At 49.2% G+C, this 27,501-nt stretch overlaps 1 protein-coding gene across 2 annotated transcripts in view; it reads left to right on the top strand.

The window, feature by feature from the left end:
• KATNAL2 (katanin catalytic subunit A1 like 2) overlaps nucleotides 1–27,501 on the top strand; it is a 155,492-nt gene that overhangs the window by 81,727 nt on the left and 46,264 nt on the right. For both annotated transcript variants that reach the window (XM_078771973.1, XM_078771974.1), the window contains 4 exons: nucleotides 19,064–19,109; nucleotides 19,263–19,383; nucleotides 20,514–20,612; nucleotides 20,728–20,805. In XM_078771973.1, coding sequence (XP_078628099.1) covers nucleotides 19,064–19,109; nucleotides 19,263–19,383; nucleotides 20,514–20,612; nucleotides 20,728–20,805 — 344 coding nt within the window. The remainder of the gene's footprint in view (nucleotides 1–19,063; nucleotides 19,110–19,262; nucleotides 19,384–20,513; nucleotides 20,613–20,727; nucleotides 20,806–27,501) is intronic.

Genomic DNA, 27,501 nt, shown 5'->3' with positions numbered 1-27,501 from the left:
AAAATTCAGTGGATCACTTGTGTATATATAGATCACAGTAGATCTACGAAACAGCCTGAACTCACTCACACTAACACATTGTGAGTCCAGGCTGTCGCGATCGGGAGCCTGGACTTATATTACTCGCACAAAGCGTTCCTTTGGCAAGGGCGACTAGCACCCATTGTTAGTTTTAATCGTTCACATTGCGATACAAGCATGAACTTTGGCAGTTTATGTTCTGACATAGATACTCTTTAAATCTAGTCGATTAGCCAACTCAAAACCAAAATTGCCAAAAAGTGACAAACTTTTTAATATTGCATTTAGGATGTACAAGTATCAATACAAAATCACAGAACTACATATTGTCTGAAAGAGGTAGTTCAAAATTTTAATTTAACCAATTAAGCCCGTCAGCTACCGAAAAAATTGTAATTTTTTATGCATTATTTAATTTGTACATGGCCCCAAATTAGGGTTGAACAATCCATGACCGTTTGCCGAATAGACTCGTTCTGATATAACCGTGGCGGAGGGTGACATGGCTGAGAGGTGTTGAGTTAATTTTTTTATAAGCACATTAAATGTGTGTTTCCCAATCGCGCTGTTCATATTTTAAGAGTGCTTTAAATGCGCGTTTCCAAATCGCCTGTTACCGGATTTTCTTGCAGGTTCTGACCACAGTGCCGTCGTTCTTGTTAACTAATGATCCCAATATGGTGCGGGAGGTGGACCTAAGAGACCATTTGGCGATAAGTGTCCATAACATAATGTGTGCAAAGATTCTGCTAAGAGTTGGAGTTCAGGATTGTACAGTAATTGGCTGTTAGATTTCAGACATTGAGGGTATGAGAAGAGAATCAGATGCTATGGTTTGGGAGAAGCTAACAAGAGGCCAATATGCATCAGAGAAATAGGTAACCTTCAAGGAACAAATGTATAAGGTGCAGAATAAGTATATTATATTGAGCTGTGAAGCTTGACGCAGAAAGAGGTAACATAATGATTGAGCAGGGAGGTTTGGAATGTTAAGAAAAGTGTGTGCCCCTTGAGGAATGGCACAGGGAGATTGGTTAGTGATGAAAATGAGATGACAGGTTCATTAAATAGTTATTTTACTTCAACATTTACACAAGAACAGTCAGGGGGATGTTGCTGGAGATGAGAATGCTTTGATAGATTCTCAGGGTATCACCAAGAGAGTGGTTGAGAAATGAGGATATATGCAAGAGAGATGTAGTTGTTAGGATCACAGGATTAGACGAGGTTGTGGTTTGGATACGCGATGAGGAAAACGGATGAAGAACCAATCAAGAAAGCATGAAATGAGCCAATTAGAGGCGAAATATCAAGTGTACGATGGAGATTAAGGTGGAGTGAGGTCGTGGAAAAACAATTGAAAACCGAGGGATTTATAAAGGAAGATGCAGGAGGAGAGAGGGGTCATGAATGGAGAAGGCCGATCTGAGTGGCCGACCCATAGCTGTTGGAATTAAGGCGCAGACTTCATGGGAATTACCATGCAAGTGCTAAGGGTTTTTATCTTGGAAGTGAGGAAGGGCTTTTAGAGAAGATTTAAGTAGGAGACGTGGAGAAACATCTAGAAAAGCTAAGAGAGTATGGAGCTTCAAGTCCAGAAAATATGCATCTAAGAGTTTTTCTGAAAGGTGGCAGAGCGGATAAGCGGCATGTTAATCGATATATTTATCAGCTGATTGGAGTCAAGACAAGTCACAGCGGATTGGAGATTTGCAAATGTAACAACAATTATTTAAGAAATGAACCAGAAAAGAATTGGGCGACAATCATCGACCTGTGAGTTGTGACTTAGTTGTAGGGAAGATATTGGAGAGGTTAATTAGGGAATGGAAACATTTAAATAGATTCAAACCAATTAAACGCAGTCCACATGGATTACCAAAGGGATGTCACATTGAACAAATCTATTAGAGTTCTTTCAAGCAGTTTCTGATTGGGTGGATGAGGGACGTGCAGTGGATGTAGTATATCTAGACTTTCAGAAGGCATTTGATAAGGTACCACATAGGAGGTTATAAGCTATTAGGTGAGGGCTTGTAGCGGGGCTGGTTTGGGTAGCTAACTGGATTGGAAACTGGATTTGTGATAGGAAGCAAAGAGTGGCTGTGAGTGTGAGGATGTTGATCTGTGAGGATGTAAGTAATGGGGGAACCTCAAGGGACAGTATTAGGACTGCTATTATTCATAATTTACATCAACGATTTCGACAGTGGGGTTAAGAGTCAGATTCCCAAATTTTTCAGATGATACCAAGCTTGGAGGTACGGGATACAGCAGAGAGCGGAGTGAATAGTCAGTGGTTCTTAACCTTTTTAAGTGCCCATACCCCTTGAGTTTTCATAATATTTTCCCATACCCCCTGTCAAAAATGACTTAAAACGACAACATAAAGATTAATAAAATTTCTTGATTTTCACCTTTAAAAAAACACATTTATGGAAACAATAATCATAATGGCTAATGCATAGTGTTTGCTGAAAAGTCACTTTGTTGAAGTAGATTACAGTCCAATAATAACTTTTGTAGAAAAACATACTACAAAGTACACACAGACACATTTCTAGTGGCTCTTTTGTTGTTGTTTTTCATCAATGATGATGCTGAGACAAGGTTCTTTCTTTGAAATAGCCACACGCATGTCCGTCACTTGCATCCAAAGGGTTCCTGGCCTTTGTTTTGATGTGTAGGAGTGTTGAAAAATCTGTCTCGCACAAATAGGTGGTCGCAAATGGCCCGAGGATCTCCAGAGCTCTCTCTGCCAACTGTGGGAACGTTTTGAGTTGTGCACACCAGAAGATGTCGAGCTGCATTGATTCAAACCCCATTCAAATTATTATTTAAAAAATCCAAACCCTTGTAATTTTTAAATAAAAACATTTTAACCCTTCTTTTTTTCTTTAAATTTATTTTGGGGCGGTGTGTCTCGTACCCCCAGGTTGGAGGTTTCATACCCCCAGCCCAGGGGGAACAGGTACCCCTGGTTAAGAACCTATGGATTAGATGCAGGAGAGTATTGATGCTGTTGTGTCAAGGAGTCCGTTAATATGGTTATTCTGAGCCAGAGGTTTTATAAATATCTCCGCAGGTCCCAAGATGGTGTTTGTAGTTGATACTTTCAAAGTTACGAAGATTCCCCAAGGTTCACCCAAACGTAGCTGAAACTGGAGGTGTTCGTGCAGGAAGACAGGAAAATGGGCAAACATTTTCTGTACATTTAAAATGGTTTATTGAATTTATATGGGACGGGAGAGATAAGACAAGTTCTGCTGGCATTAGTTGGTAGTTTAAAAATCCCATAGTGTCGTGTCATTCATGAAGAGTACACGAGCTATTGCTGGCACCATGAACAAATTGCAAAATGCCTGCTCCAACTACTGCTGGGAGCGTGATGGCAAACCGGCCAGCATGACCCCAGCCTATAGCATCTGATTCAGCAGAACCAACGCTCTGCACCACAAAGCATGGTACATCAGAGAGAGAGACAATGCTGCCTCCTCACCCACCAGCACCACCGCCCCGCAAGTCCTTCAGTACAATTGCCTGTGGCCTACTTATTCAATTATTCTAATGAATTATTCAATTATTCTTATTCAATTCTACTTATTAATTATAATATGTATTAATTATTACTAATTATTACTTGTACTAATTATTCTACGTTAATATATACTTACTTATTAATAATAATATACTTATTAATTATACTTATTAATATCTATCTATAATTCCAGTAATCTCTGTACGTTTGTACGTTTGTACGTTTGTACGTCTGTACGTCTGTACGTCTGTACGTTTGTCTGTGACCGCTGTTTCTCGACAACTACCGGTCCGATATACTTGAAACTTGCCAGGTATATTGCTGGGGACCCGAGGATGTGCCTTTTCAAGGTTTGAAATTAATCGGACAAGTACTTACCGAGCTATGGCGATTTAGCCGTTCGCCGTTCGCTTTGCCGTTGCGAATGGACCAAACCATTCATGTAAATAGAGGGGGGGGGGGGGTTCTGTGGTCGTTCGCTTTGGCTTTGCGAATGGACCAAACCATTCATGTAAATAGAGGGGGGGGTTCTGTGGTCGTTCGCTTTGGCTTTGCGAATGGACCAAACCATTCATGTAAATAGAGGGGGGGGTTCTGTGGTCGTTGCGAATGGACCAAACCATTCACATCGAATCATCGAATCACATCGAATGGACCAAACCGTTCGCTTTGGACCAAACCATTGCATGTAAATAGAGGGGGGGGTTCTGTGGTCGTTGCGAATGGACCAAACCATTTCATGTAAATAGAGGGGGGGGGGGATATAATTTTAGATATATATATAGTACGGGCATTGGCAAGGAACGGGCACCCACGTACGGGCAATGCCCTAGTACTTATTAATAACTATAATTATATTATAATTATATATTATATTAAAGCGCGGCGTTACGCACGCTGCTTGTGAGCAAGGAGGAAGCGGACAAGCGGTAACATATAAACGTCTTTATTGTAAGACTACACTGTAACACTCAACTCCTCCGGGCTGGTCGCCCGGTGTATATCATGAGGCCACGCCTACCCCTCGGGCGTGGCCACCGCCCACTTGGTGCGTGGAATGATGTCACCACGCCAGTGGGCTTTTGTGTCCGCCACACGCGCCCCCCCAGAATTCCCGCGCACCTGGAGGGCCAGTTTGTGGGGCAGTCGAATGACCCGGCCGAAGCGCCCCCTGGCGATCGGCGGCGTCCGGGGTGCAGGGATACCAGGTGGGATGCCCCTGGCTGCCCCTGGGATGGGTGCAGGACCGGGGGGCGCCGTGGCGGCGGGGCTGGGCGGTGCCGGGGGTCTGCCCGCAGGAGGGCGGCCCCGACGTGGGGGTCGGGCCACTGGCGGTGGATGGTCCACATCGAGGTGGGCCGGCTTGAGGCGGTCTACCGAAACGCGGTCAGGAGTACCGCCGATGTCCAGGGTGAAGTGCTTCGCCCCGGTCTCCAGCACGCGGAAAGGCCCGTCGTACGGGGGCCGCAGTGGTGTCCGATGGGCATCGTGGCGGACGAAGACGTACTCCGCCGTGCGAAGCTCCGGGGCGACGTGCGTCGGTGGGTGCCCGTGGCATGCCGTTGGCACCGGGGCGAACCTCTGGGCGGTCTCTTGCAGAGCGGAGCGCTGCTGTGCCGCGGACCACGGTGCCGTGGAGTCGGGGAGGAACTCGCCCGGCACACGCAGCGGTTGCCCGAAGACCAACTCCGCCGCGGATGCGCGCAGGTCCTCCTTGGGCGCCGTCCGGAGGCCCAGCAGGACCCAGGGGAGCCTGTCGACCCAGCCGCCGTCGCGGAGGGTGGCCCGGAGCGCGGCCTTCAATGAGCGGTGAAATCGCTCACACAGGCCGTTAGCCTGGGGGTGGTAGGCCGTGGTTCGGTGCAGCCGGACCCCGAGCCCCTGCGCAACCGCCCCCCAGAGCTCCGAGGTGAACTGGGGGCCGCGGTCGGATGAGATGTCTGAGGGGGCGCCGAACCGGGCGACCCAGGTGGCGATGAAAGCCTGCGCGACATCGGCCGCCGTTGTCGACGCCAAGGGCACGGCCTCCGGCCACCGGGTGGTGCGGTCCACCATGGTGAGGACGTGGGTGAAACCCCGCGAGGGGGGCAGAGGTCCCACCAGGTCCATGTGGACGTGGTCAAACCGGCGTTCCGGCACCGTGAACGGGGCCAACGGGGCCTGGGTGTGCCGGTGCACCTTGGCGCGCTGGCACGCGAGGCATGTCCTGGCCCAGCCGCGGACGGCCTTCCGGAGGCCATGCCAGACGAACTTGTCGGCGATCAGCCTTTGGGAGGCCCTCGCGCCCGGGTGGGACAGGCCGTGGATGGCGTCAAACACCTGGCGCTGCCAGCCCGCGGGCACAATGGGGCGAGGACGCCCGAGGGAGACGTCGCACAAGAGGGCCGTGCCCGCGCCGTCGAACGGCACCTCGGTGACGCGGAGGCCCGTGACGGCGGTCCGCAAGGCCTGGACGTCGGGGTCAGCGGCCTGGTCCGCTGCCATCCGGGCATAGTCGATGCCGAGGTGGACTGCGTGGGCGACGGCCCGGGAAAGGCAATCCGCAACCGGGTTGTCCTTCCCCGCGACGTGCTGGATGTCCGTCGTGTACTCGGACACGGCCAAGAGGTGACGCTGCTGCCGGGCCGACCACGGCTCGGTGACCTTGCCCATCGCGAAGATCAGCGGCTTGTGGTCGACGAAGGCAGTGAACGCCCGGCCCTCGAGCAGATGGCGGAAGTGCCTGACCGCCAAGTGAAGTCCGAGCAACTCGCGGTCGAAGGTACTGTAACGGCGTTCGGGCGGGCGAAGCTGCCGGCTAAAGAACGCCAGCGGTTGCCAAGCTCCACGCACCCATTGCTCGTGCACCGCGCCCACCGCGTAGTCCGAGGCATCGGTGGCGAGGGCGATCGGTGCATCGGGCGCCGGGTGCGCGAGCATGGTGGCGTTAGCCAAGGCGAGCTTCGCGCCCGTGAACGCCGTGTCCATCTGCTTGGTCCAGGTAACGTCGCCTTTGCCCGGCTTACCTCGGAGAGCTTCGTGCAGGGGGCGCAGGAGCTGGGCGATACGGGGCAGGAACCGATGGTAAAAGTTCACCATGCCCAGGAACTCCTGCAGCCCTCTGATCGTGCGGGGGCGCGGAAACCCCTTCACCGCCTCCACCTTGGCCGGCAGGGGGACGGCTCCGTGCCTGGTGACACGGTGCCCCAGAAAATCGATTGTGGCGGCGCCGAACCGGCACTTTGCGGGGTTCACAATCAGGCCATGCTGGCCCAGGCGTTCAAAGAGCGTGCGGAGGTGGCGTAGGTGCTCTTCGCGGGACGCGCTGGCGACGAGGATATCGTCCAGGTAGACGTAGACAAAATCCAAGTCGCGCAGGACGCTGTCCATCAGTCGCTGGAACGCCTGAGCCGCATTCTTCAGACCGAAGGGCATGCGCAGGAACTCGAAGAGTCCGAATGGCGTGATGACCGCCGTCTTCGGGACGTCCTCCGGCCTGACGGGGACCTGATGGTAGCCGCGTATGAGGTCCACCTTCGAGAAGAAGGACCTGCCCGCCAAACGGGCGGAAAAGTCCTGAATGTGGGGGACGGGGTAGCGGTCGGGAGTCGTGGCGTCATTGAGACGGCGATAGTCCCCGCACGGTCGCCATCCCCCGCCGGGCTTCGGCACGATGTGCAGCGGCGACGCCCAAGCGCTCTCTGAGCGCCGAACGATGCCGAGTCGCTCCAGGGTAGCGAACTCCGCTTTTGCCACCGCCAGCTTCGTCGGCTCGAGGCGGCGTGCCCGGGCGTAGACCGGTGGCCCGACGGTGGGGATGTGATGGGCCACCCCGTGCTTGACGGCCCCCGCCGAGAAGGTGGGCCGCGTGAGGGCCGGGAAGCCGGCGAGGAGGCGGGTGAATGCGTCCGCTGCCGGAAGCGTACAGACCAACGTGGCCGGAACCGAATCGTTCGGCAAGCCGCTTGGCAAGCCGCTCGTTGAGCTGGGCAACGCACATGCGAGCGAGCTGAACGTCTCGGCCTGGACAAGCCGTCTGCGCTTGACGTCGACCAGGAGCCCATTAGCGCACAGGAAGTCCGCGCCAAGCAGTGCCATGGGCACGTCGGCGGTGACGAACGTCCATCGGAAAACCTGCCCTCCAAACCGCAGAGAGAGGCAGCGTTTTCCGTACGTACGGATGGGCGTCCCGTTCGCGGCAAGCAGCGCGGGGCCCCCACCCGCGGCGTGCTTGTCTGACGTGCCGGCGGGAATGACACTCACCTGTGCTCCCGTGTCGCACAGGTAACGGCGCCCGGAGAAGGTGTCCGTTATGAACAGCAGGCTGCTCGAACGGCCGGCGCTCATCGCCACAATTGAGCGCCGGCCCGGGCGTTTCCCGACCCGTTGAAGGAGCACGGCGGATGACACCGCCGAGCTTCGTGGCCGAACTTGGCGTGGAACCAGCACCAGGTGGTGGAGCTGGAGGAGCGCGGCTGGCTCCGCCAGGCCGGTGGAGTCGACGGGTTTCCCCGCGGTGGCGGTTTTCGCCGCGGCGGTGGGCGGGGCGTGGCGGCGTTCACGAGGTGCGTATCAGCATGCTGCTGAACCACAGCGTGCTGTAGAAGATGATGCTGTGGAACATCAGCGTGCTGTAGAAGATGATGCTGTGGAACATCAGCGTGCTGTAGAAGATGATGCTGTGGAACATCAGCGTGCTGTAGAAGATGATGCTGTGGAACATCAGCGTCGAAGGCCGTGACGGCCACGCCAACGCTCGCCCGCGTGTCCGAAGCGGCGAAGTACTTGTCCGCCTCGGCCGCCAATGCTCGGGGTTCCGTTAGCCCGGTCCCGGCCAACGCGAGGCGAACCTGCGCTGGAAGTTGGCGACGGAAAAGCGCCCGGAATAGCGAACCGGGGGCTTCGTCGCCCAACAGTGACAGCATATGGTCCATTCGGACCGACGGGCGCGTCTCACCGAGCTCGGGGAGATCCAGGAGGCGATCGGCCCGTGCGTCGTCCGTGAGGCCGAACGTGGCTAGGAGCAGCCGCTTGAGTGCCTCGTACTTGTGGCCGTCCGGTGGGTGGCGAAGGACGGACACAACTCGAGCGGCCGTGCCGGGCCCGAGGGAGGCGACGACATGGCAGTAGCGCAGGTCGTCGTTGGTGAGGCGCCGAAGCTGAAATTGGGCTTCGGCTTGAACGAACCAGACTTCGGCCTGGGCCTCCCAAAATTCGGGAAGTTTAATCGCCATTGCCTTGTCGTTGGCCATTGCAATGGCGTCGTGTTCGGAAGGATCGCTACGGCAGATCCAACGTCGAGGGTCACCAGTAAAGCGCGGCGTTACGCGCGCTGCTTGTGAGCAAGGAGGAAGCGGACAAGCGGTAACATATAAACGTCTTTATTGTAAGACTACACTGTAACACTCAACTCCTCCGGGCTGGTCGCCCGGTGTATATCATGAGGCCACGCCTACCCCTCGGGCGTGGCCACCGCCCACTTGGTGCGTGGAATGATGTCACCACGCCAGTGGGCTTTTGTGTCCGCCACAATATCATAATTATTATAATGATATAATTAATTAATTATAATTATAATATAATTAATTATTATAATTAATTATCATTAATATACATAATATTGTTACAGATACGACTTTGATGGTATGGTGGGCCGAGCGGGATGGCCGCCGTATCCGTACAAGTTACCCGATTGTGCCCGAATGTTAACTAATCGCGCTACGCTGGCTCAATAGGAAAGAGAAGACACCCGGCTGGGTTATAATGACACAATACGACACCAGGGTTTCGATTCTCAAGTATATTCGTACGGAAAAAGGTTAGATTACAGGGGCTAGAGGTATATTACAGGAAGACAGGCACTTAGACACACTCTTATATTATCCCCGGACAGACGACAGACACACGGGACAAAATGCTGACTCACACGGGGGTTGATGAAAAGGGGAGGCAGGTCGCGATGGCTCAGGTGCACCTGGCTCAGGGACAGAATCACGTACGGTGGTGTCCAGAGATGCGTGAAGGTATCACAGCGCTTGTGGGTCGCGACTTTGGTCTCAAGCTGGGGAGGTCGCTCAGCGCTCGGGAGGGTGGCGTCTTTTCCTTCCAAGCTCGGGGCGCATCTCCGTCACATCCGGCGCGGGGCCGCGTATATCCGGCGGGGAGTGACACGCCCTCGGCTCGTTAGCGCCGCCCCAGATGGCATCGGCCCATGGCTTCTCATTGGGTGCGGGGGTTACCGGCTCCGCCCTTGACGAGGGGCCGACAGGGAGCCCCTTCGTGGTAACCCCGTGGAGCGCGTGGTCAATGGTGGCTAACCGAGCCGGAAGGAGGACGCCCACTCCCCATGCCGTCACCGCGCCGCCCCCCTCTTTTGTTGTTGTTGTTGTAGTTGGCGCTTCTTCATGGGGAAGAGATGCGGAGAGGTATGGGGAGGTCCTAAACTTCCTAACAGGTGCCATATAATCACATTCTGGTGCAACGAAGAGTCATAATTAATGGAAACAAGTCCTTAACTGACATAGATTAAGAATAACTAGCAAGATGTCCTATAATTGTCTACGTGTGGTGCGGGGGACCTGGGCACGACATTTAATGGGGGGATGAAGGGGAAGATCGGCTCTAATGGGTGTTGTTTACAGACAATGGGACTAGGGAATGGGGTAAGGGAGAGTTGGGGAGTATCGGAGAAAATAGGGGAATATTTACAAGCGGATATGGAGGCCAAATTCCATATTCGCAACATTGCACCCTTCTCTACCCTCGGGGCGTCCCGACCCGATAAATTTTTACCTACTTTAGTGTGGCACGCAATGTAGTTCCCTCTACTATTAACTCTACCCTGAGTGCGACAGTTTTACAGATATTCACAAATGAGTAAATATGTCCCCCTGCGACGTTGCACCCTTCTCCTCACAGAAACACACCCACAGGATAACCGAATCCGGAAAGAATTCTCAAACTAAACATACAGCCGGTAGGGAGCATTATTTACAAGACTACGCTGCTATTTACACTACGATCCAGGACCTGTTTTTGGAGGAACACATGCAGATGTTATGCATAGAGAGAGCGCGCTTGCCAACATCGATACACCAACCCACGAGTGCTCTGTGGCCGACGGCCCTTTAATAACGTGCAGAGCACCCTTTCCCAGCATCAAAAGCACCACCCCACCACCAATCGGTGCAGTCACCATTGTTCATTGGAATAAAAATAAATTCGACAACCCCTAACCCTGCAGGTGTCTCTTGCTCTTCTTGTGGTGCACTTGGTGTTTAACTAAAAGTGGTTCACCTGTATGGCATAGGTGCCACGTTGACCCATAGGTCCATCCCCGGGTGGTGCTTGGCCGCAAACGAACTGCGGTCCATTGTGGGTGGCCACAAACATTGCGGTCCATATGGTGTACCGATCCAGGCAGCGAACAGCGAAAGTGCAGGCCCACAACTGCGTCGCCAGCACCTCTCTCTCCTCTCTCTCTACCCCAAAGCCAGATCCTCGGAGGTGGGAGACAACAGAAGAAACAAGTGAGTAAGGTGGTAAGGGCGCAAAAGTGCACGCAATACAAGATGATGCACACTGGGGGCACATGGGAACCAGGTGAGACAGGTACGTTCCTATCGTACGCCCCCCCCCACCAGGTAACCTACATGGCCCCTCCCTTACCCCTTACTGCATCCACACAACACAACACTACTCATAAACATCTACTTTACAAATCAACAAACATCCCTACTGTCTTCCCCGTTCCTCCCATATACCAAATTCGTCTTCTCTCCCTCCTAACCAATCAAATTTGCCATTTTCAACTCTCATCAAAATTTGCCATCTCCAACTGCACATCAAAATTTGCCATCACCAATTCATCATCAGTCCCTCCTAGGGAGGGAGAGATGGAATCACCCCAATGTCTCATCCACGTCGTGATGCGTCTCACAAATCCACAGCAATTTCATTTCCTGCACAAAACAAAGAAAACACAGGTGTGGAGTCATCATCATCACCACAGGCAAGTGGCTGCGTATGGTGCGACAGGTTCATCAATCCTAACTATCTCCTAAATGACTTTAACAACTTTACACTACCCGGGGTCTCTCTCCGGCCAAACCATTGGCCCTCTTACACTATGGGTTCTAAAAACCAATTCCCATTGGCCAAACTGTGGTGCTCTTCAATTTGGGGTCTCACTCCCCCGATTCATCTCCCGGTGCCCTCGTACAATTTCTGGGCTGTGGCGTGTACCTCTCCCAGTGGGTCTACCCACCTGCACACCTCCACCACTGCAGTTGCCTCCGAGCTTACCTGCTCCTCACCCTAACCTAACTACCTGGGGAAGGCCCTCTGGCTCTCTCCCCACTCCGTGCCCTCTCTGGCACTGGGCTGCCCGATCCACACCCGGGATCCTCAGGCACCCACTCACAACTACCGGCTCCCAGAGCCCACCTGCGGCCTCACCTGGCCGACATCCTCACAGTGGTGGAGTGCCCAACCAACTACACACACTAACAGGCTACACGCCCAGCCATTTCCACAACACTAATGCACCCATTCACAACACCATTCTGCAACCGCACCACAAATGCCAATATCCAACCACAATTTACCTGCACCCTCTACCTAACACTTACACTACCCGCCCCGGGTGCTCGTGAAAGGGGTCCACTCTTCCCCCATCCACACCTTCGCACCATGCACACCACTCCGTACCACTCACTCCAACTCTCTCCACACACCTGTACCTGCACACCTGTGCTCTCACACCTGGTGCCACCTGCACCCTTCTCTCCCCAAGCGCATTCGCGCTGATCCACACACTCACTACTCATACACTACTCCACACACCTGTCCAGTTGCACACCTGTGCAATCACACCTGTTCAATCCTCACACACACAGCATCATCTCAGCTAACTACTCCCTTCTGAAACTTGCGCTTCCCAGTCGTCCCTTTAAACTATTGCGCTCCCACGTCATTATCATCCATACTAATCTACCTGCGTCCCCACTACAGGTATCAGTCACTAACTAAACTTAACGTTACCTAATGTCATCTTCGCTAGATCCCTACACACCATATCCTAACCCACCCGGGCTAGTTTCCACTGCCATACACCCCATAAGCTATTGCTCCTTTGCCCCACTTGGAAGGATGGTGGATTTGCCATCCCACCACATCGGGGGTCTCTCACTATCAATTTTGCACGTCAAATTTCAACAAATCAAAAATTTGCCAATCCTACTCATCATCTGCCAATCACTACTGCCAATCCTTTGCCAATCACCAAATTTTGTTTTTCTCCAATTTTGGGTCCAAAACACTAACCTCATCACCCAGTCGACTCACTAATACCTCTCGGTGCGCCAATTCCCGTCCAAAGCCCGGCTTCGTAAAGCCAAGCAATGGATGCTGGTTGTTCTGTGCCAGTGGCTGGCTGCATCCTGCCTTCGGTGCAGGGAAGGAGGTTTACCCGGCCCGAGATCCCACGCACCTTCTCGGCACGGAGCCATCCAATGCCCCGATCTCGACCTGCCGGCACGTCTCACCAAAAAGTGGTCACCATGACGACCCTTTCTATCGGGCTGCCAGCTCCGCCTAGTGGAGCCTGGACGCGGCCGTTCAAAGCGAGGCCCGGCACGCACCGAGGGCCTGCTTCGGCTAAAAGTCGCTCTAACCTCTAACCCGTGTAACGTCGATGCTTCACCTGGACGCTTACACCCCGTGGCCCGTTCCTTGCTCACACATCCAGCCGTGCCCATGCTCCTCGTACCTTTCCTTACACACCCAGGTACACTCATTCCACTCACAGCCTTGGTCACACACCTGACCACCGAACATTTTGGCACACATTCGTTCGTAGCACACCTCACCAAAACACCTCTTCGCGCCCCCTCCTCGGTCACCTCCTCTGTGACAATCACAGGTGTGCCCTCATTCGCACACCCAACCACGTGCCTCACCACCAATTCCAGCGTGCATTCCCACTCACGCTCTACCATTCCAGGTGTGCATCCTTCCATCCCAGGTGTACATCCTCGCTCACCTGTCACAACTAACTCACGCTCCATGTCACTCTCACTACTTTCACCTCCACTCGTGACAACGCACTCACCCTTACTCTTGACAGCACACTCTTTCCTCATGCACCTGTCCGTCACACACCTTTCTCGCGCACACTCTCCCGTTACACCCTCTGTAACACTCACCACAGGTGGACACTCTTCCTTACTTCTGACAGCGCACTCTTTCCTCATGCACCTGTCCGTCACACACCTTTCTCGCGCACACTCTCCCGTTACACCCTCTGTAACACTCACCACAGGTGGACACTCTTCCTTACTTCTGACAGCGCACTCTTTCCTCATGCACCTGTCCGTCACACACCTTTCTCGCGCACACTCTCCCGTTACACCCTCTGTAACACTCACCACAGGTGGACACTCTTCCTTACTTCTGACAGCGCACTCTTTCCTCATGCACCTGGCCGTCACACACCTTTCTCGCGCACACTCTTGCGCACACTCTCCGGTCACACCCTCTGTAACACTCACCACACCACGCTTCCATGTGCTCCCTCGCACACGCGCTACGACCGACTCACTCCCGCCAGCACACTCACTCCTTGGCACGCACTTTTTCCTCACACACCCCAGAGTCGGACTTTCTTGCACACCTCCTTTTTCGCACACCAGACCTGTCGCACACTTCACCAACGGCCTCTCACGAACACCCGGGTCTATCTCGACCCCCAAGCCTCTTAAATCACCTGGCGCATCATACGCACGACCATATTGGTCACCACTTACACCGGGTCCTCTTCCTCTTCGCTTCTCCTCCATCACCTGCGAATCCCTCATCCGGTTAATGAGCACGTCATCACGATCCAAACACAGACTTTGGACCAATTCTTTTATCTCCTCTTTTATTTCTTTCTTATCCCCTCTCCGTCGCTTCTTAATTTCGCTCATCCCTTCTTCCACTTCTTCTAATTTGTGCTTCACCTCTTTTATTCCCCGGTACGTCTCCTCAAGCTCGTCCTCCAAGGCTACCTTGACCGTTTCCATGTGCGTCCTCACCTGCCGGTCCTTCGTCTCCATTACCTCTATCACCTCGTCCAACCTCGTTGTCAGTCCCTCACGTACCATCTGACATTCCCTCTTTGTCGCTATCAAGTCGTTTTTAATTTCTTTTTGTGTCGCCTTTAAACCTCCTAATACCGCAGTGTTCCTTTGAACCTGCTCCACTAACTCCGTCTGTCCCACCGTCAGCTGCTCCACCTCCTGCGTCAGGTCCTCTATGCCCCCTTGTAACTTTACAGTCCCCTTTCTCACCTCCTTCTCCATGTGCTCCTTACAGTGCCTCACCTCCTCGCGCACTCCTCCGACCTCCTCACTCACTCCTCTTCTGATCTCTTCTCCCATCACTTGCATCTCCTGCCCAGATGCCACCCTCATCTGCTCCATTTCCTCCCTGTGAGCATCCAGTTTGGTTTCTACCCCCATTCTGACCCCCTCTATCTGCTGCTCCATTTGTTTAACTTCCCTTTCCGCTTGGTCCCTCATGTCCCTCAATTTGCCTTCCATACTGTTTTCTAACCCCTCTAACCCTTTTTGCATCCCTTCCATTTGATTCTCTTGAGCGGCCATTCTGTTTTCTACCCCCATTAACCCATTTCTCACCTCTTTTATCCCGTTGTCTAACCCCTCAAAATTATTGTCTAACTTCCCAAATTTCTTGTCTAACTCCTCAAAATTATTGTCTAACTTCCCAAATTTCTTGTCTAACTCCTCAAAATTATTGTCTAACTTCCCAAATTTCTTGTCTAACCCCTCACCAGTACCCCTCGCTTCGTCCCTCATTACCCCCATTTGGCCCTCTAATCGCTCACCCTGAGCATCCATCCGGTTCCCCATTACCCCCATTTGGCCCTCTATTCGTTCCATAAGGGCCCTCATTTGCAACATAAAAAGGTTCGGATCCACCAGGGGCGCTGCCACGGTCACGGGCGCGGTGACCAGCGAGGCGCCATTTTGCGCGTCTGCTACCCTCGCTGCTTCGCTCTCCTCACGTCCCTCAATTTGGTCCTGGACCGACCCTGCCTCACTCTCCCCTACCGGACCCCAGCCGTCTTGATCCGCCATAGCGCGACTTGCAAAATTCGAGTTTCGTAAAACAAAACAAATTTCGGCCGCTCCAAATTTTGACCAAATTTTTTTTTTTTTCTCTATTCGTTTTTTTTTTTTTCTTCAAAATTTGGTCGGGCCTCGAATCTCACTCCCGACACCAATTGTTACAGATACGACTTTGATGGTATGGTGGGCCGAGCGGGATGGCCGCCGTATCCGTACAAGTTACCCGATTGTGCCCGAATGTTAACTAATCGCGCTACGCTGGCTCAATAGGAAAGAGAAGACACCCGGCTGGGTTATAATGACACAATACGACACCAGGGTTTCGATTCTCAAGTATATTCGTACGGAAAAAGGTTAGATTACAGGGGCTAGAGGTATATTACAGGAAGACAGGCACTTAGACACACTCTTATATTATCCCCGGACAGACGACAGACACACGGGACAAAATGCTGACTCACACGGGGGTTGATGAAAAGGGGAGGCAGGTCGCGATGGCTCAGGTGCACCTGGCTCAGGGACAGAATCACGTACGGTGGTGTCCAGAGATGCGTGAAGGTATCACAGCGCTTGTGGGTCGCGACTTTGGTCTCAAGCTGGGGAGGTCGCTCAGCGCTCGGGAGGGTGGCGTCTTTTCCTTCCAAGCTCGGGGCGCATCTCCGTCACATCCGGCGCGGGGCCGCGTATATCCGGCGGGGAGTGACACGCCCTCGGCTCGTTAGCGCCGCCCCAGATGGCATCGGCCCATGGCTTCTCATTGGGTGCGGGGGTTACCGGCTCCGCCCTTGACGAGGGGCCGACAGGGAGCCCCTTCGTGGTAACCCCGTGGAGCGCGTGGTCAATGGTGGCTAACCGAGCCGGAAGGAGGACGCCCACTCCCCATGCCGTCACCGCGCCGCCCCCCTCTTTTGTTGTTGTTGTTGTAGTTGGCGCTTCTTCATGGGGAAGAGATGCGGAGAGGTATGGGGAGGTCCTAAACTTCCTAACAGGTGCCATATAATCACATTCTGGTGCAACGAAGAGTCATAATTAATGGAAACAAGTCCTTAACTGACATAGATTAAGAATAACTAGCAAGATGTCCTATAATTGTCTACGTGTGGTGCGGGGGACCTGGGCACGACATTTAATGGGGGGATGAAGGGGAAGATCGGCTCTAATGGGTGTTGTTTACAGACAATGGGACTAGGGAATGGGGTAAGGGAGAGTTGGGGAGTATCGGAGAAAATAGGGGAATATTTACAAGCGGATATGGAGGCCAAATTCCATATTCGCAACAATATTATATTATTATAATTATTATATTACAATATTATTTATAATTTATTATAATATTATTATAATATTATAATTATTATATATTCTAATTAATTATAATATTATTATAATTATAATTACAATATCTTAATTAATTAATTATAATTATAATATTATAATTATAGTTAATATACTTATTAATATACGTTAATATACTAATTATTCTACTTATTCAATTATTGGTCAATTATATAAATTGCCTGCAAGCGCTGCCTACTTGACCTGGGTTGTGCAGAGGTCCCACAGTCGGGCCAGTTCAGGTATCAGGGCTGACCGCCCAGAGACCTCATTCCTTTAACCCCTAACCTTATATCCAAATTATTACTTGCGAAAATCGAAGATTTCTAAAATCCTCAATTTTCATCCAATTGACTTGAAATTTGAAGAGGATTTACATATCAACTAACTGAATTCAACCACCAACTATTTTTGAGAACAGCATTGGCTAAAAGGTCAACATAGGCCAAAGGTCAACAACAATTCCGAATTTCTAAAATCCTCAATTTTCATCCGATTGACTTGGAATTTGAATGTGATTTTCATATCGGCTAACGAAAATCAACCACCAACAATTTTTGAGATCAGCGTAGACCAAAAGGTCAACATAGGCCAAAGGTCAACCACTTTTTTCTTATTTCTAAAATCCTCGATTTTCATCCAATTGACTTGAACTTTGAATGGGATTTACAGATCAGCAAACTGAATTCAACCACCAACTATTTTTGAGATCACCATAGGCCAAAAGAGCAACATAGGCCAAAGGTCAACAACAATTTCAAATTTCTAAAATCCTTTATTTTCATCCGATTGATTTGAAATTTGAATCGGATTTTCATATCAGCTAACTGAATTCAACCACCAACTATTTTTGAGATCAACATGGGTCATTAGGTCAACATAGGCAAAAGGTCAACCACTTTCTTGAAGTTGCTAAAATCCTCAATTTTCATCCGATTGACTTGAAATCTGAAAAAGATTTGCATAACAGCTTACTGAAACCAACCACCAACTATTTGCGAGGTCAACATAGGCCAAAGGTCAACCAGCTATTTTGAATTTCTAAAATCCTCAATTTTCATCCGATTGACTTGAAATTTGAAAAGGATTTTCATATCAGCGAACTGAATTCAACCACCAACTATTTTGAGATCAGCATAGGCCAAAGGTCAGCCACTTTTTCCCCAATTTCTAAAATCCTCAATTTTCATCCGATTGACTTGAAATTTGAATTGGGTTTCATATCAGCGAACTGAATTCAACCACCAACTATTTTTTAGATCAACGTAGGTCATAAGGTCAACATAGGCCAAAGGTCAACAACTTATTTTAGGGATTTTGCAAGTATCATGCTATGCATGGCATCTTTCCTGTTTTGTCTGCCCTATTTTACTTATTCATTTATTATTTTCCTTTCCCCATAATCCTCTCCATCCCCATGTTTGTCTTTGTGTAAATCTTGGGGCACTAGTTAAGATGTGACTCTGTTGTATTGTTTAGATTTTATTGTGGGTCACACGTCTTTTACCAGAGCTCTGGATGTGTGCTCTCAGGGAATCGGAATGCTCCTCGTTCATCTATTTATTATATGTATGCGAGGTTTAAATTTGAGTAGACCTTGTGAAGATGTGTTCTTTTTGGCTATTGCATTATATTAAATCAAACACAATTGGTGCAGGTGAAAGTCCCACGTAGTCATTCCAGCGGATGTCTAGCGGACTGAGCGCATAACAATATACCCACCCATGAATCCCATCGATTCAGTCTGGCATAACTTGAAAGTAAACACTTCAAATCCCATTTGAAGCTTTTGGGTGAAATAAAGCTCCCAGCAGCCCTATTAGAGCATTGCATAGTGTGCTTGGCTTTACTGGGGTGAGAACATGTCCCCTTTGCTTATATTTGAAAAGTAGACTTTGTGCTTAGTTTTCATGCACGATGATACACGGTTTGTAAGGAATCCTGGAATGGGATTTAGAGGTATGCATCATGAAATAATGACTTGAATTGTTGTTGTGATTTTTACTTGTACATCATATAATGTTTCTTTGCATTTTGTTGCTTTGTTGCTGTTACGAAGCTGAAAATCAACAGCTGTCATCGAAGTACCAAGACAAAGTTCCTAAGTAAGTTTGCTCTCCATTGTATAATATTTGAAATAAACTCATCTCGGTGCATTTTGCAGCGAAATATGTGAACTTCACTTTTTTCTTTAATGAAAATGTAAACACGGTTAGTGGTGCACATTAAGATTCCCCTGATTGATGTGTGTCATGCAGGAGCTTGGCCAACGGATCCAAGCGTCCGCCCAAAGCCATTTCATGCCAGCCTGGTTTAAAATTTTGCCAAAAGGGAGCTGGAGAACAGAGACGAAGCTACTCAACTAAAGGTTGCACAGAGGTGATGAGATTACAATAATTATAAGGACACTATGTGAGCAATCTGTACAGTGTTTGTTACTCAAACAGTTGATCAAAACGTATGGAATTTTCCAGTGTGAGTTTCGTATATGAATCGGTATTTACCCCGCGCACGCGAAGCAAAATGCGGGGTTAAGCAATCGGCTCAGTCGTCTGACCGTCTGTCCGTCCATCCACAAACGGCAGTTTCTGACCGAGGAACAACTTAATTGGACATCCAGTGAGGTTCCCATTGGAAACCTATGGTTCACTTCTTGTAAGGATTATTATTCTCACACATTTTTTGTGTAGACGATGCTGACAAAACCGTTACAGCTAGCTCTACGAAACTTTAAATCATTATAGATACCGATGTAACTTAGTGCATCATGAATTTTATTTTTGCAATTTTGACTTGCATTGGCTGCCATTGCATATGACGTCATAAACTTTAAACATCTTCTCCAGAACCGCCGAACGAATCAATGCAAAATTTTACAAATGCCGAACTAATCAATGCAAAATTTTACAAATGTGATCAACTAGCCATGGGGACAAAAGTTTGTGAAAAAACGTCATCGGTCACACGGTTTGGCGGCCATATTGGATTTAAAAATAAAACTTTTAAAACCCATCTCTCCGAAACCACTTTTCTGATCGATACGAAACTTGTAACATGTTTACATTCCAATTGGGGGAAAATATTTGCAAACTATGATGTCATCAGTCATGTGATTTGGCCGCCATCTTGAATTTAAGGAAAAATAAATAAATGAACCTTCCCAGAATACATCTTAACGAATCTGCAAAATGTCAAACATATGATCAACTACTGATGTGGAAAAATAATTGTAAACTATGACATCAGTCACGTGATATGGTGGCCATCTTGGATTTCAAGAAAACCTTTAAACATCTTTTTCTCCACAACTGCTGAACAGACCCAATACGAAATTTCATATGTATGATCAACTCCCCATGTGGAAAAACGTTTCTGAACCATGATATCATCAGTCACGTGGTATGGTGGCCATCTTGGATTTAGGGAAAAAGTATTTGAAAATCCATACAGAGCCCACCTGTTGTTATCGTGTGATGATAACACTAAATCGGTGATGTCTTACCTTACAGGACACCCTTGTCAAGATCAGGAGTATGATTGGTGATGCCGTCCGACAAGCGTCTGGGGAGGCATCTGCCAGCAACTTAAACTGCGACCCCAACCCTACAGTATGAAAAATCAACAACACCTTTTTGCCAGTTATATAAATGGCAGCCCAGCTAAGTGGAGGTGCTTTTCACTTTGTTTGCGATAGTTTCCTAAAGGTTAATTTTCATTCCTTAGGTTCGTCTGCTGAAACCCCTGGGTGCTTGTCCTGGAATGGCCGGAGAGATGCAAGAACTGGCTTCGGTAATTATCAAGGTTTGTTACATGAAAGCACTTACTGTCCCTGTTGAATTAGCAGCATGCCCTGACGTTATTTTGATAAATAATCTAAAAGTGAGGTTATAGTCTGTCTTGTTATTATTTCGAGGGAAGTCAGTGCTGATGCCATTTGGGCTGAGAGAGGGAATGGAGGGGAAGCCTAAACAACTGACAGAGTTAATGAAGCACCATCAGGATACTAGGGAAGGAGACAAGTTGGAGATTTCAGCCTTATGGTGTGTGAGATGTTATTTTGTGGCTCCCCTGGTGATGGACACACACATATTGTGAGCTTTGTGAAATTACCTAAGGTTGCCCTTTTTTGGATTGCATGGTTGCCATTGGCAGGATTTTGTGTACCAGGTTCAAGGGTTTGGATATGATCACGGCAGATATGTGTGCGTGTGTTTAAAATAGTTTTTATTATTAGCCCATCTCTTGCATAGCAGGAGACGGGGTTTTGTAATAACGTGTGTGTGTGTGTGTGTGTGTGTGTGTGTGTGTGTGTGTGTGTGTGTGTGTGTGTGTGTGTGTGTGTGTGTGTGTGTGTTTGTGTGTGTTTAGATGACTGTGATTAATTGTTTCCTGATTTTAAAAAGAAAGGATGATTGATGATTCTCTTTGGTGAGGGTTCTCCCATTGATTTTCCATTCTATTTTGTGCAAAATTCGCAAAGTACAATTTACTTCCTATATATTGATGAAACATTCAAATAAGTACTTTTAAAAACATTTTCAGTAGTTGCTCAGGGCAGACTAGAAAACAAGGAAAATGTATAAAAATCTTACTGGGCATTGAGCCAACAAGCAGGTGCTTGTACATCCCTTCTGGAAGAACCAACTTTAGAGGCCCGAGGCGTAGGGGTTGGCCTTTTTCGGGCACCGTGGTCCCCTTTTTGAAGCAGGAAACTAAATCTCTAGCAAAGAAGTTCCCTGGGTCAATTCTATGGAAGCCTTTCATTATTTTGAAGATCTGAAGCAATTCAGTTATTTCCCAGCTAACACAACACCGTTGGGCCAACGTTGGAGCAACGTCAGCACTTTCGTTGGACCAACGTCAAAAATTATAGCCGAGCCAACATCGGCCCGACGACGTTAAGTCCCAGGCGTCTCTATGGGGGCCGACCTTTGAAGTGAAGGCTAGTGTAGTGAAGTGAAGTGAAGGCTTTGTCTCCCATAGGCTAATGTGTGAAGGTTAAAAAAAAATGGACATTCTGGGCAATGTACTGGTTGGTGTGTGTGTGTGTGTGTGTGTGTGTGTGTGTGTGTGTGTGTGTGTGTGTGTGTAGTGTGTGTGTTTGTGTGTGTGTGTGTGTGTGTGTAGTGTGCTATAAGAATGATAAATGTATTATAATACATGGAAGCCTATGGCAGGAAAGGTAAAACATATATGCTATGTTTGAAAGTGATGTTGCATTGCTGGATTCACTGATTGTATAGACACGGCTGAGGTCATGGATCATCTGATGTGAACCCACGGCCGATGTTCTGAGCAGAGTAGGTTTAAACCTCCATGAAGAACGGTGCCCAGCTGATAATCCAGACTTGAGCAATGCCGGGCTGCATTAGGTGGCCCTGTGCTGGCTCGCTAGGTAGGCCGTCAACAAATACGGGAGATATTTGTCCCAGTCATCCTGATGGGTGGTGGTAACCAAGGCCGTCTTATTGAACCTTTCCACCATCCCGTCGCATTGAGGTCTTAAGGGCATTGCTTGGATTTTTCAAATTAGCAAGAGACTGCGCACTTCTTTTCGCAATTGGCTTTCAAAATGCAGTCCCTGTCTGTGTGAAGCTCTTCCGGAATTCCCATGCTGGCATACAAATGCTTCCACGAAGGCCTGTGCTACAACCCCAGTCTCTTGGTTGGGGAATGCATAGGCTTGCAGCCACTTAGTAAAATAGTCCATAACCATGAGGATGTATTTGTTACCTTGGTGAGTGTGGGGTAGTAGCCCCAATATGTCCATCGTTTACCACTCAAGGGTGGGCACACATCCTCCATGCCAGACCCATTTTGGCAGTACAGCCGTTGCAAGCTCGACACCAGTCCTGTACATCGTGCCCCATATTAACCCGATCAAACCTCCGGTGGACCAGAGATGTTGCTTTCGTCCTGCCCAAATGTCCGCCAAGGCGGGTAGCATGCACCTGTTGTAAAATCGTGTCTTTGAATTGGTCTGGGACTATTACTAACTTTCCAGGATGTTTTCTCAGAGGGAATATGTATCCACGTGCGACAGAAGATGGTATCTTTCAACTCCAAGGTTTTCAACTACGCCTAGTATGCCTTTGTCCACACTCTAAAGAAGGTGACTTCCTCCTCGCTGGGTCTTTTACCTACCCGTACCCTCTGACACACCGGTCCTAGCATGGAATTCTACTGCTGGGCCATGCTCCATGCTAATGCGTCATATTCCTCTCCTGTGGTTAGTGGCAAAGCTGACCCTATCACCTGGGCTGCACAGACAAGGATGTTATGGGTGGAATTTGCCAACTGGTCCCTGTCCTCATGTCTCGTGCAGAATTTACAGTTTTTGTCCAAGCAAGGGCATCGAAAGAATGCACCAGCATTTCCATGAGCCTTCCCAGCTCTATGGACCACATTCAAATCGTACTGCTGCAATTTCTCCAACCACCGTGCAATTTGGCCCTCAGGTTCCTTGAACTGTAAGAGCCATTGCAGGGAGGAATTATCCATTCAAACCAAAAATTTCCACCCGTACATAGTTCATAGCAGACAGCATAGCCAATAACTCTTTACGAATGACAGAATAATTTTGCTCAGGCAGACTCATGGACCGACTATAATACGCGATCACTCTTTCCATACCCCCTTTGCCTGAGACAAAACTGCACCCAATTCCTCATGGCTTGCGTCCGTGTCCAGGGGATAGATCCTGTCATCGACCCTGCAGATGTCAAAGACCCCTTTAATTTGAGGAAGGCATTGTTGCACTCCCATGTCCGATTAAACCTTGTCCCCTTCTCTGCATGCCGGTGAAGGGGTCAGACCATCTCTGCTCCTATTATCGGACTTTTGTGGCAACATTTGCAGAGTCCCAAAAAAATCCCGTACCTCTTTGATGTTGCGACGTACGGGCCACTCCTCTACTGCCGTGATTTTACCTGTCAGTTTTCACCCCCTCCCTGGCGGTTCCAACCACCTCGCACCACATCCCAACACCGCACCGACACCTGCAATATCCTCATCACCCCCACCCTTTCCTTTCCTTCATTTTGGGATTGACACAGGCCCACAATGTCTGTGTCTGGTAAGACAGGAGTTGACCCAATACTCCACCCTGCTTCTATCTTCTCATATTCGCATCTAATTTCCAGGTTTGAGTGATGGTCTTGTATATGAATGTATATTTCCTGGTTTGAGTGATGGTATATACACATATCTTGTAAAAAATATGTCTGGATAAAGGGAAAATACAGACTTGGCATTTAATATGGAATATTTTTTTTGTGGGGGTGAACTTACTTTTCAAGATGACTTAGAACCAAAAGTTCATTGGAATTATGTCGAAATTATTGTAGATTTTGTTAATGTGACCTTTAAAAGAAACAAAAACCACATTTGACATATCGAAGCAAATAAATTGATCCTTGAAAGTGATGTAAACTGATATCGAACTCAATTCACGGACAGTACTGTGTTAAACTTCTGTACGTTTTCCAGAAGTATCTCTTTATTTTGCACATTAGCCAAATTTTTTTTCAACAAAAACAAAAGCTAAATTATGACTGGGATTACGGACAGTAAAATTACAGTTCAGTACTTCGTGTAACCCCCACGAGCATTCAGGAGAGCACGTACACGTCGAAGCATGCTGTTCACGAGATTTGCCAAGGTTTGGACAGGAATCGCTTGCCATGCAGTGACAATAGTCTGCTTCAATTCACGCACAGATGTAGGCTGCTGGTCCAAGTTGTCGATTTGACGCGTTAATTCTGCCCACAAGTTCTCTATCGGATTCATATCCGGGGACATGGCAGGCCACTCCATATGCTCTACACCACGGTCAGCAAGAAAGTGTTGGATCATGCGAGCACGATGAGGCCGTGCATTGTCATCTTGGAAGACAAAGTTTTCTCGAAAGGCTTCTTTTTTTTCTTTTTTTTGTATACTGAATCGAGGCTCGTGAAAGAGCTGACATTTACTTCACAAACAAATCAACCAGACAAACAAAATATATAAAAAGAGGGAGCGGAAGACAAGAGAATGGGAAGCACACAAACACTTGAGAGCACACAACATTTAAGAGCAGGGAGATGTGTGGGAGATGTGTGGGAGGGAGAGGGCTTGGGGGGAGGAGGCATGGGAAGAGGGGGGGGGGGGGTGGCAGAAGTATAAAACACAAGGACACCAAGGACTTCCAGGACAGAAGTTGGTATTTCAAAAAGTGGAATTGGGGTGAAATTATCGGGGATAGAAAAGATCAAGGTTTTGGATGGGGGAAGATAAGAGATGGTGGTGAACAGCTGTTTTAAAGACCTGGAGGGTGGAGTGGGATTGAAGAGAGTGAGGGAGTTTGTTCCAGAGGCGAGAGAAAAGAGGAATGAAGGAGTGAAGGTGAGCAGAGAGTCTTGATTTTGGCAGTTTAACCATAAGAGGGTTGTAGGCAGATCTTGTGCGACCTGTAGGAATATTTGAAGGACAGAGCCCAGAGAGAGCTGGGGGGGGGGGGCAAGGCCACAAAGGAGTCGGTAGAAGACGGAAAGACCACCAACCTGTCTGCGGTGAGTGAGTGAGAGGCCCTTGGAGTTAGCTTCATCGCGGGAGATTCCAATGATTCTGAATGCTTTGCTTTCAACAGCGTGAAGACGAGCTAGGTGTGAGGCAGGAGCACCAGCCCAGAGGGGAGAGCAGTATTCCATTGAGCTGCGGATGAAAGCCTTGTACGTGGTGAGGAGCTCAGGTGTGCCAAGGAAGGACTTCGCACGACGGAGGAGGCCCAGTCGGCGACTGGCTTTGGAGGCCAGATTTCAAATGTGGTTTTCCCAGGAAAGATCATGGCAGATAGTGAGACCCAAAAGTTTGAGTGACAGAACTTCTTGGAGAGGATTATTCAGAAAGTAGATGGGAGGGTTGTCCAGTCGGTCTTTTCGGAGAGACATCGTAAGAGTGTGAGATTTGTCAGGATTGAAAGACATGTTCCACTTGTTTGTCCAGTCTGTGATTTTGTCCAGGTCTGCAGAGAGTGAGGAGGCTGCAGACTGCCGATCTGAGGGATGAAGAATGGAGCGACAGAGAGTAGAGTCATCAGCAAAGGGATAGAGAGGATTTTCAAGAGAGTCGGAGAGATCATTGATGAAGACCAGAAAAAGCACAGGGCCCAGAACACTGCCTTGGGGAACTCCAGCCTGAACAGGAAGAGGAGATGAGAGAAACCCATTCAGGGCCACACGTTGACTACGACTAGAGAGGAAGTCCGCCAGCCATGCGTGGAGATTTCCATGGATACCAACAGAGGAGAGTTTGGTGAGCAGAGCGGGGTGCCAGACCGTATCGAAGACACGTGATATGTCAAGGGAGACAGCTCTAATTTCCTGTTTGGCATTGAGGACCTCCATCCATTGCTGAGAAAGCAGTAGCAGCATGTCCAGAGTAGAGTGACCAGGTCTGAAACCAAATTGATGATCAGAGATCAAGCCATTGGAGAAGAGGAAAGATTTCATATCTGAAGCAATGATGGATTCCATGACTTTACTGATAATTGAGAGAAGGCTGATTGGTCTGTAGTTGCTGGGATCTGTTTTTGCACCTTTTTTGTGCAAAGCGGTGATGTTGGCAGATTTCCAAGCAGATGGCAGATGACCTTGAGCAAAAGAGAGTGTGAAGAGAACAGAGAGAGGGAGTGAAAGAGCGGAAGAACAAGATTTTAGGACCCGTGGGCTGATGCCGTCAGGTCCAGTTGCAGAATCAGAGTTGAGGGTTGACAGAAACTTTTCCACCTTGTCAGGAGGAAAGGACACAGAGTCCAGGAGCAGCTGGGTACGACTGGGTATGGTGGGTACAGAGAGGGATGGGTTTGGGACACAAGATTTAGAGGCAAACACAGAGTTGAGGCATTCAGCTTTTTCACGCGCGGAGTCAGCCGTGTGGCCGTTTGAGGTGAGGGAGGGGATGGAGGGGGAACAAATGCCAGAAACAGATTTGACAAGACGCCACCAGGATTTGGAAGAGGGAGACAGATAAGAGAGTTCTGTCCTGAGAACGGAGAGATATTGTTTCCTGGCTCTCCTGAGGGTGGACACACACTTGTTTCGGGCTTTGTGAAAGGAAATGAGATTTCCTTCCGTTGGATTTGCTTTCCAGGAGACGAAAGCAAGTTGTTTCTGGGCAATAGCCTCACCACAAGGTTCCGTGTACCATGGACGGGAGGAAGGGTATGACAACTGAAGACGAGATGGGATAAATCTGTGCATGAGAGAGAGCAGTTTACTTTGGAAGAATTCCCAGGATGAGTTGATGTCAGAGGCGGTAGAGATGGGAGACCATTCCAGATGATTGATGGCTGCTTGAAGACCATGCCAGTTGGCCTGAGTGAAATGCCAGACTCGTCGACGCTGAGGAGGCTCTCTGAGAATGGTCAGAGAGATGTCCACTTTAACAAGCACATGATCAGATGAGCCGATTGGAGCAGAAGAAGAGCAGCAGACATTTTCAGGGAAGTTAGTCATAACC

Source organism: Myxine glutinosa, chromosome 2 (genome assembly GCF_964187855.1).
Source record: "Myxine glutinosa chromosome 2, kmMyxGlut1.1, whole genome shotgun sequence".
In the NCBI taxonomy this organism is placed as follows: Eukaryota; Metazoa; Chordata; class Myxini; order Myxiniformes; family Myxinidae; genus Myxine; species Myxine glutinosa.
The sequence above is the reverse complement of the archived record's forward strand: the minus strand, read 5'-3'. Positions and strand labels throughout refer to the sequence as shown.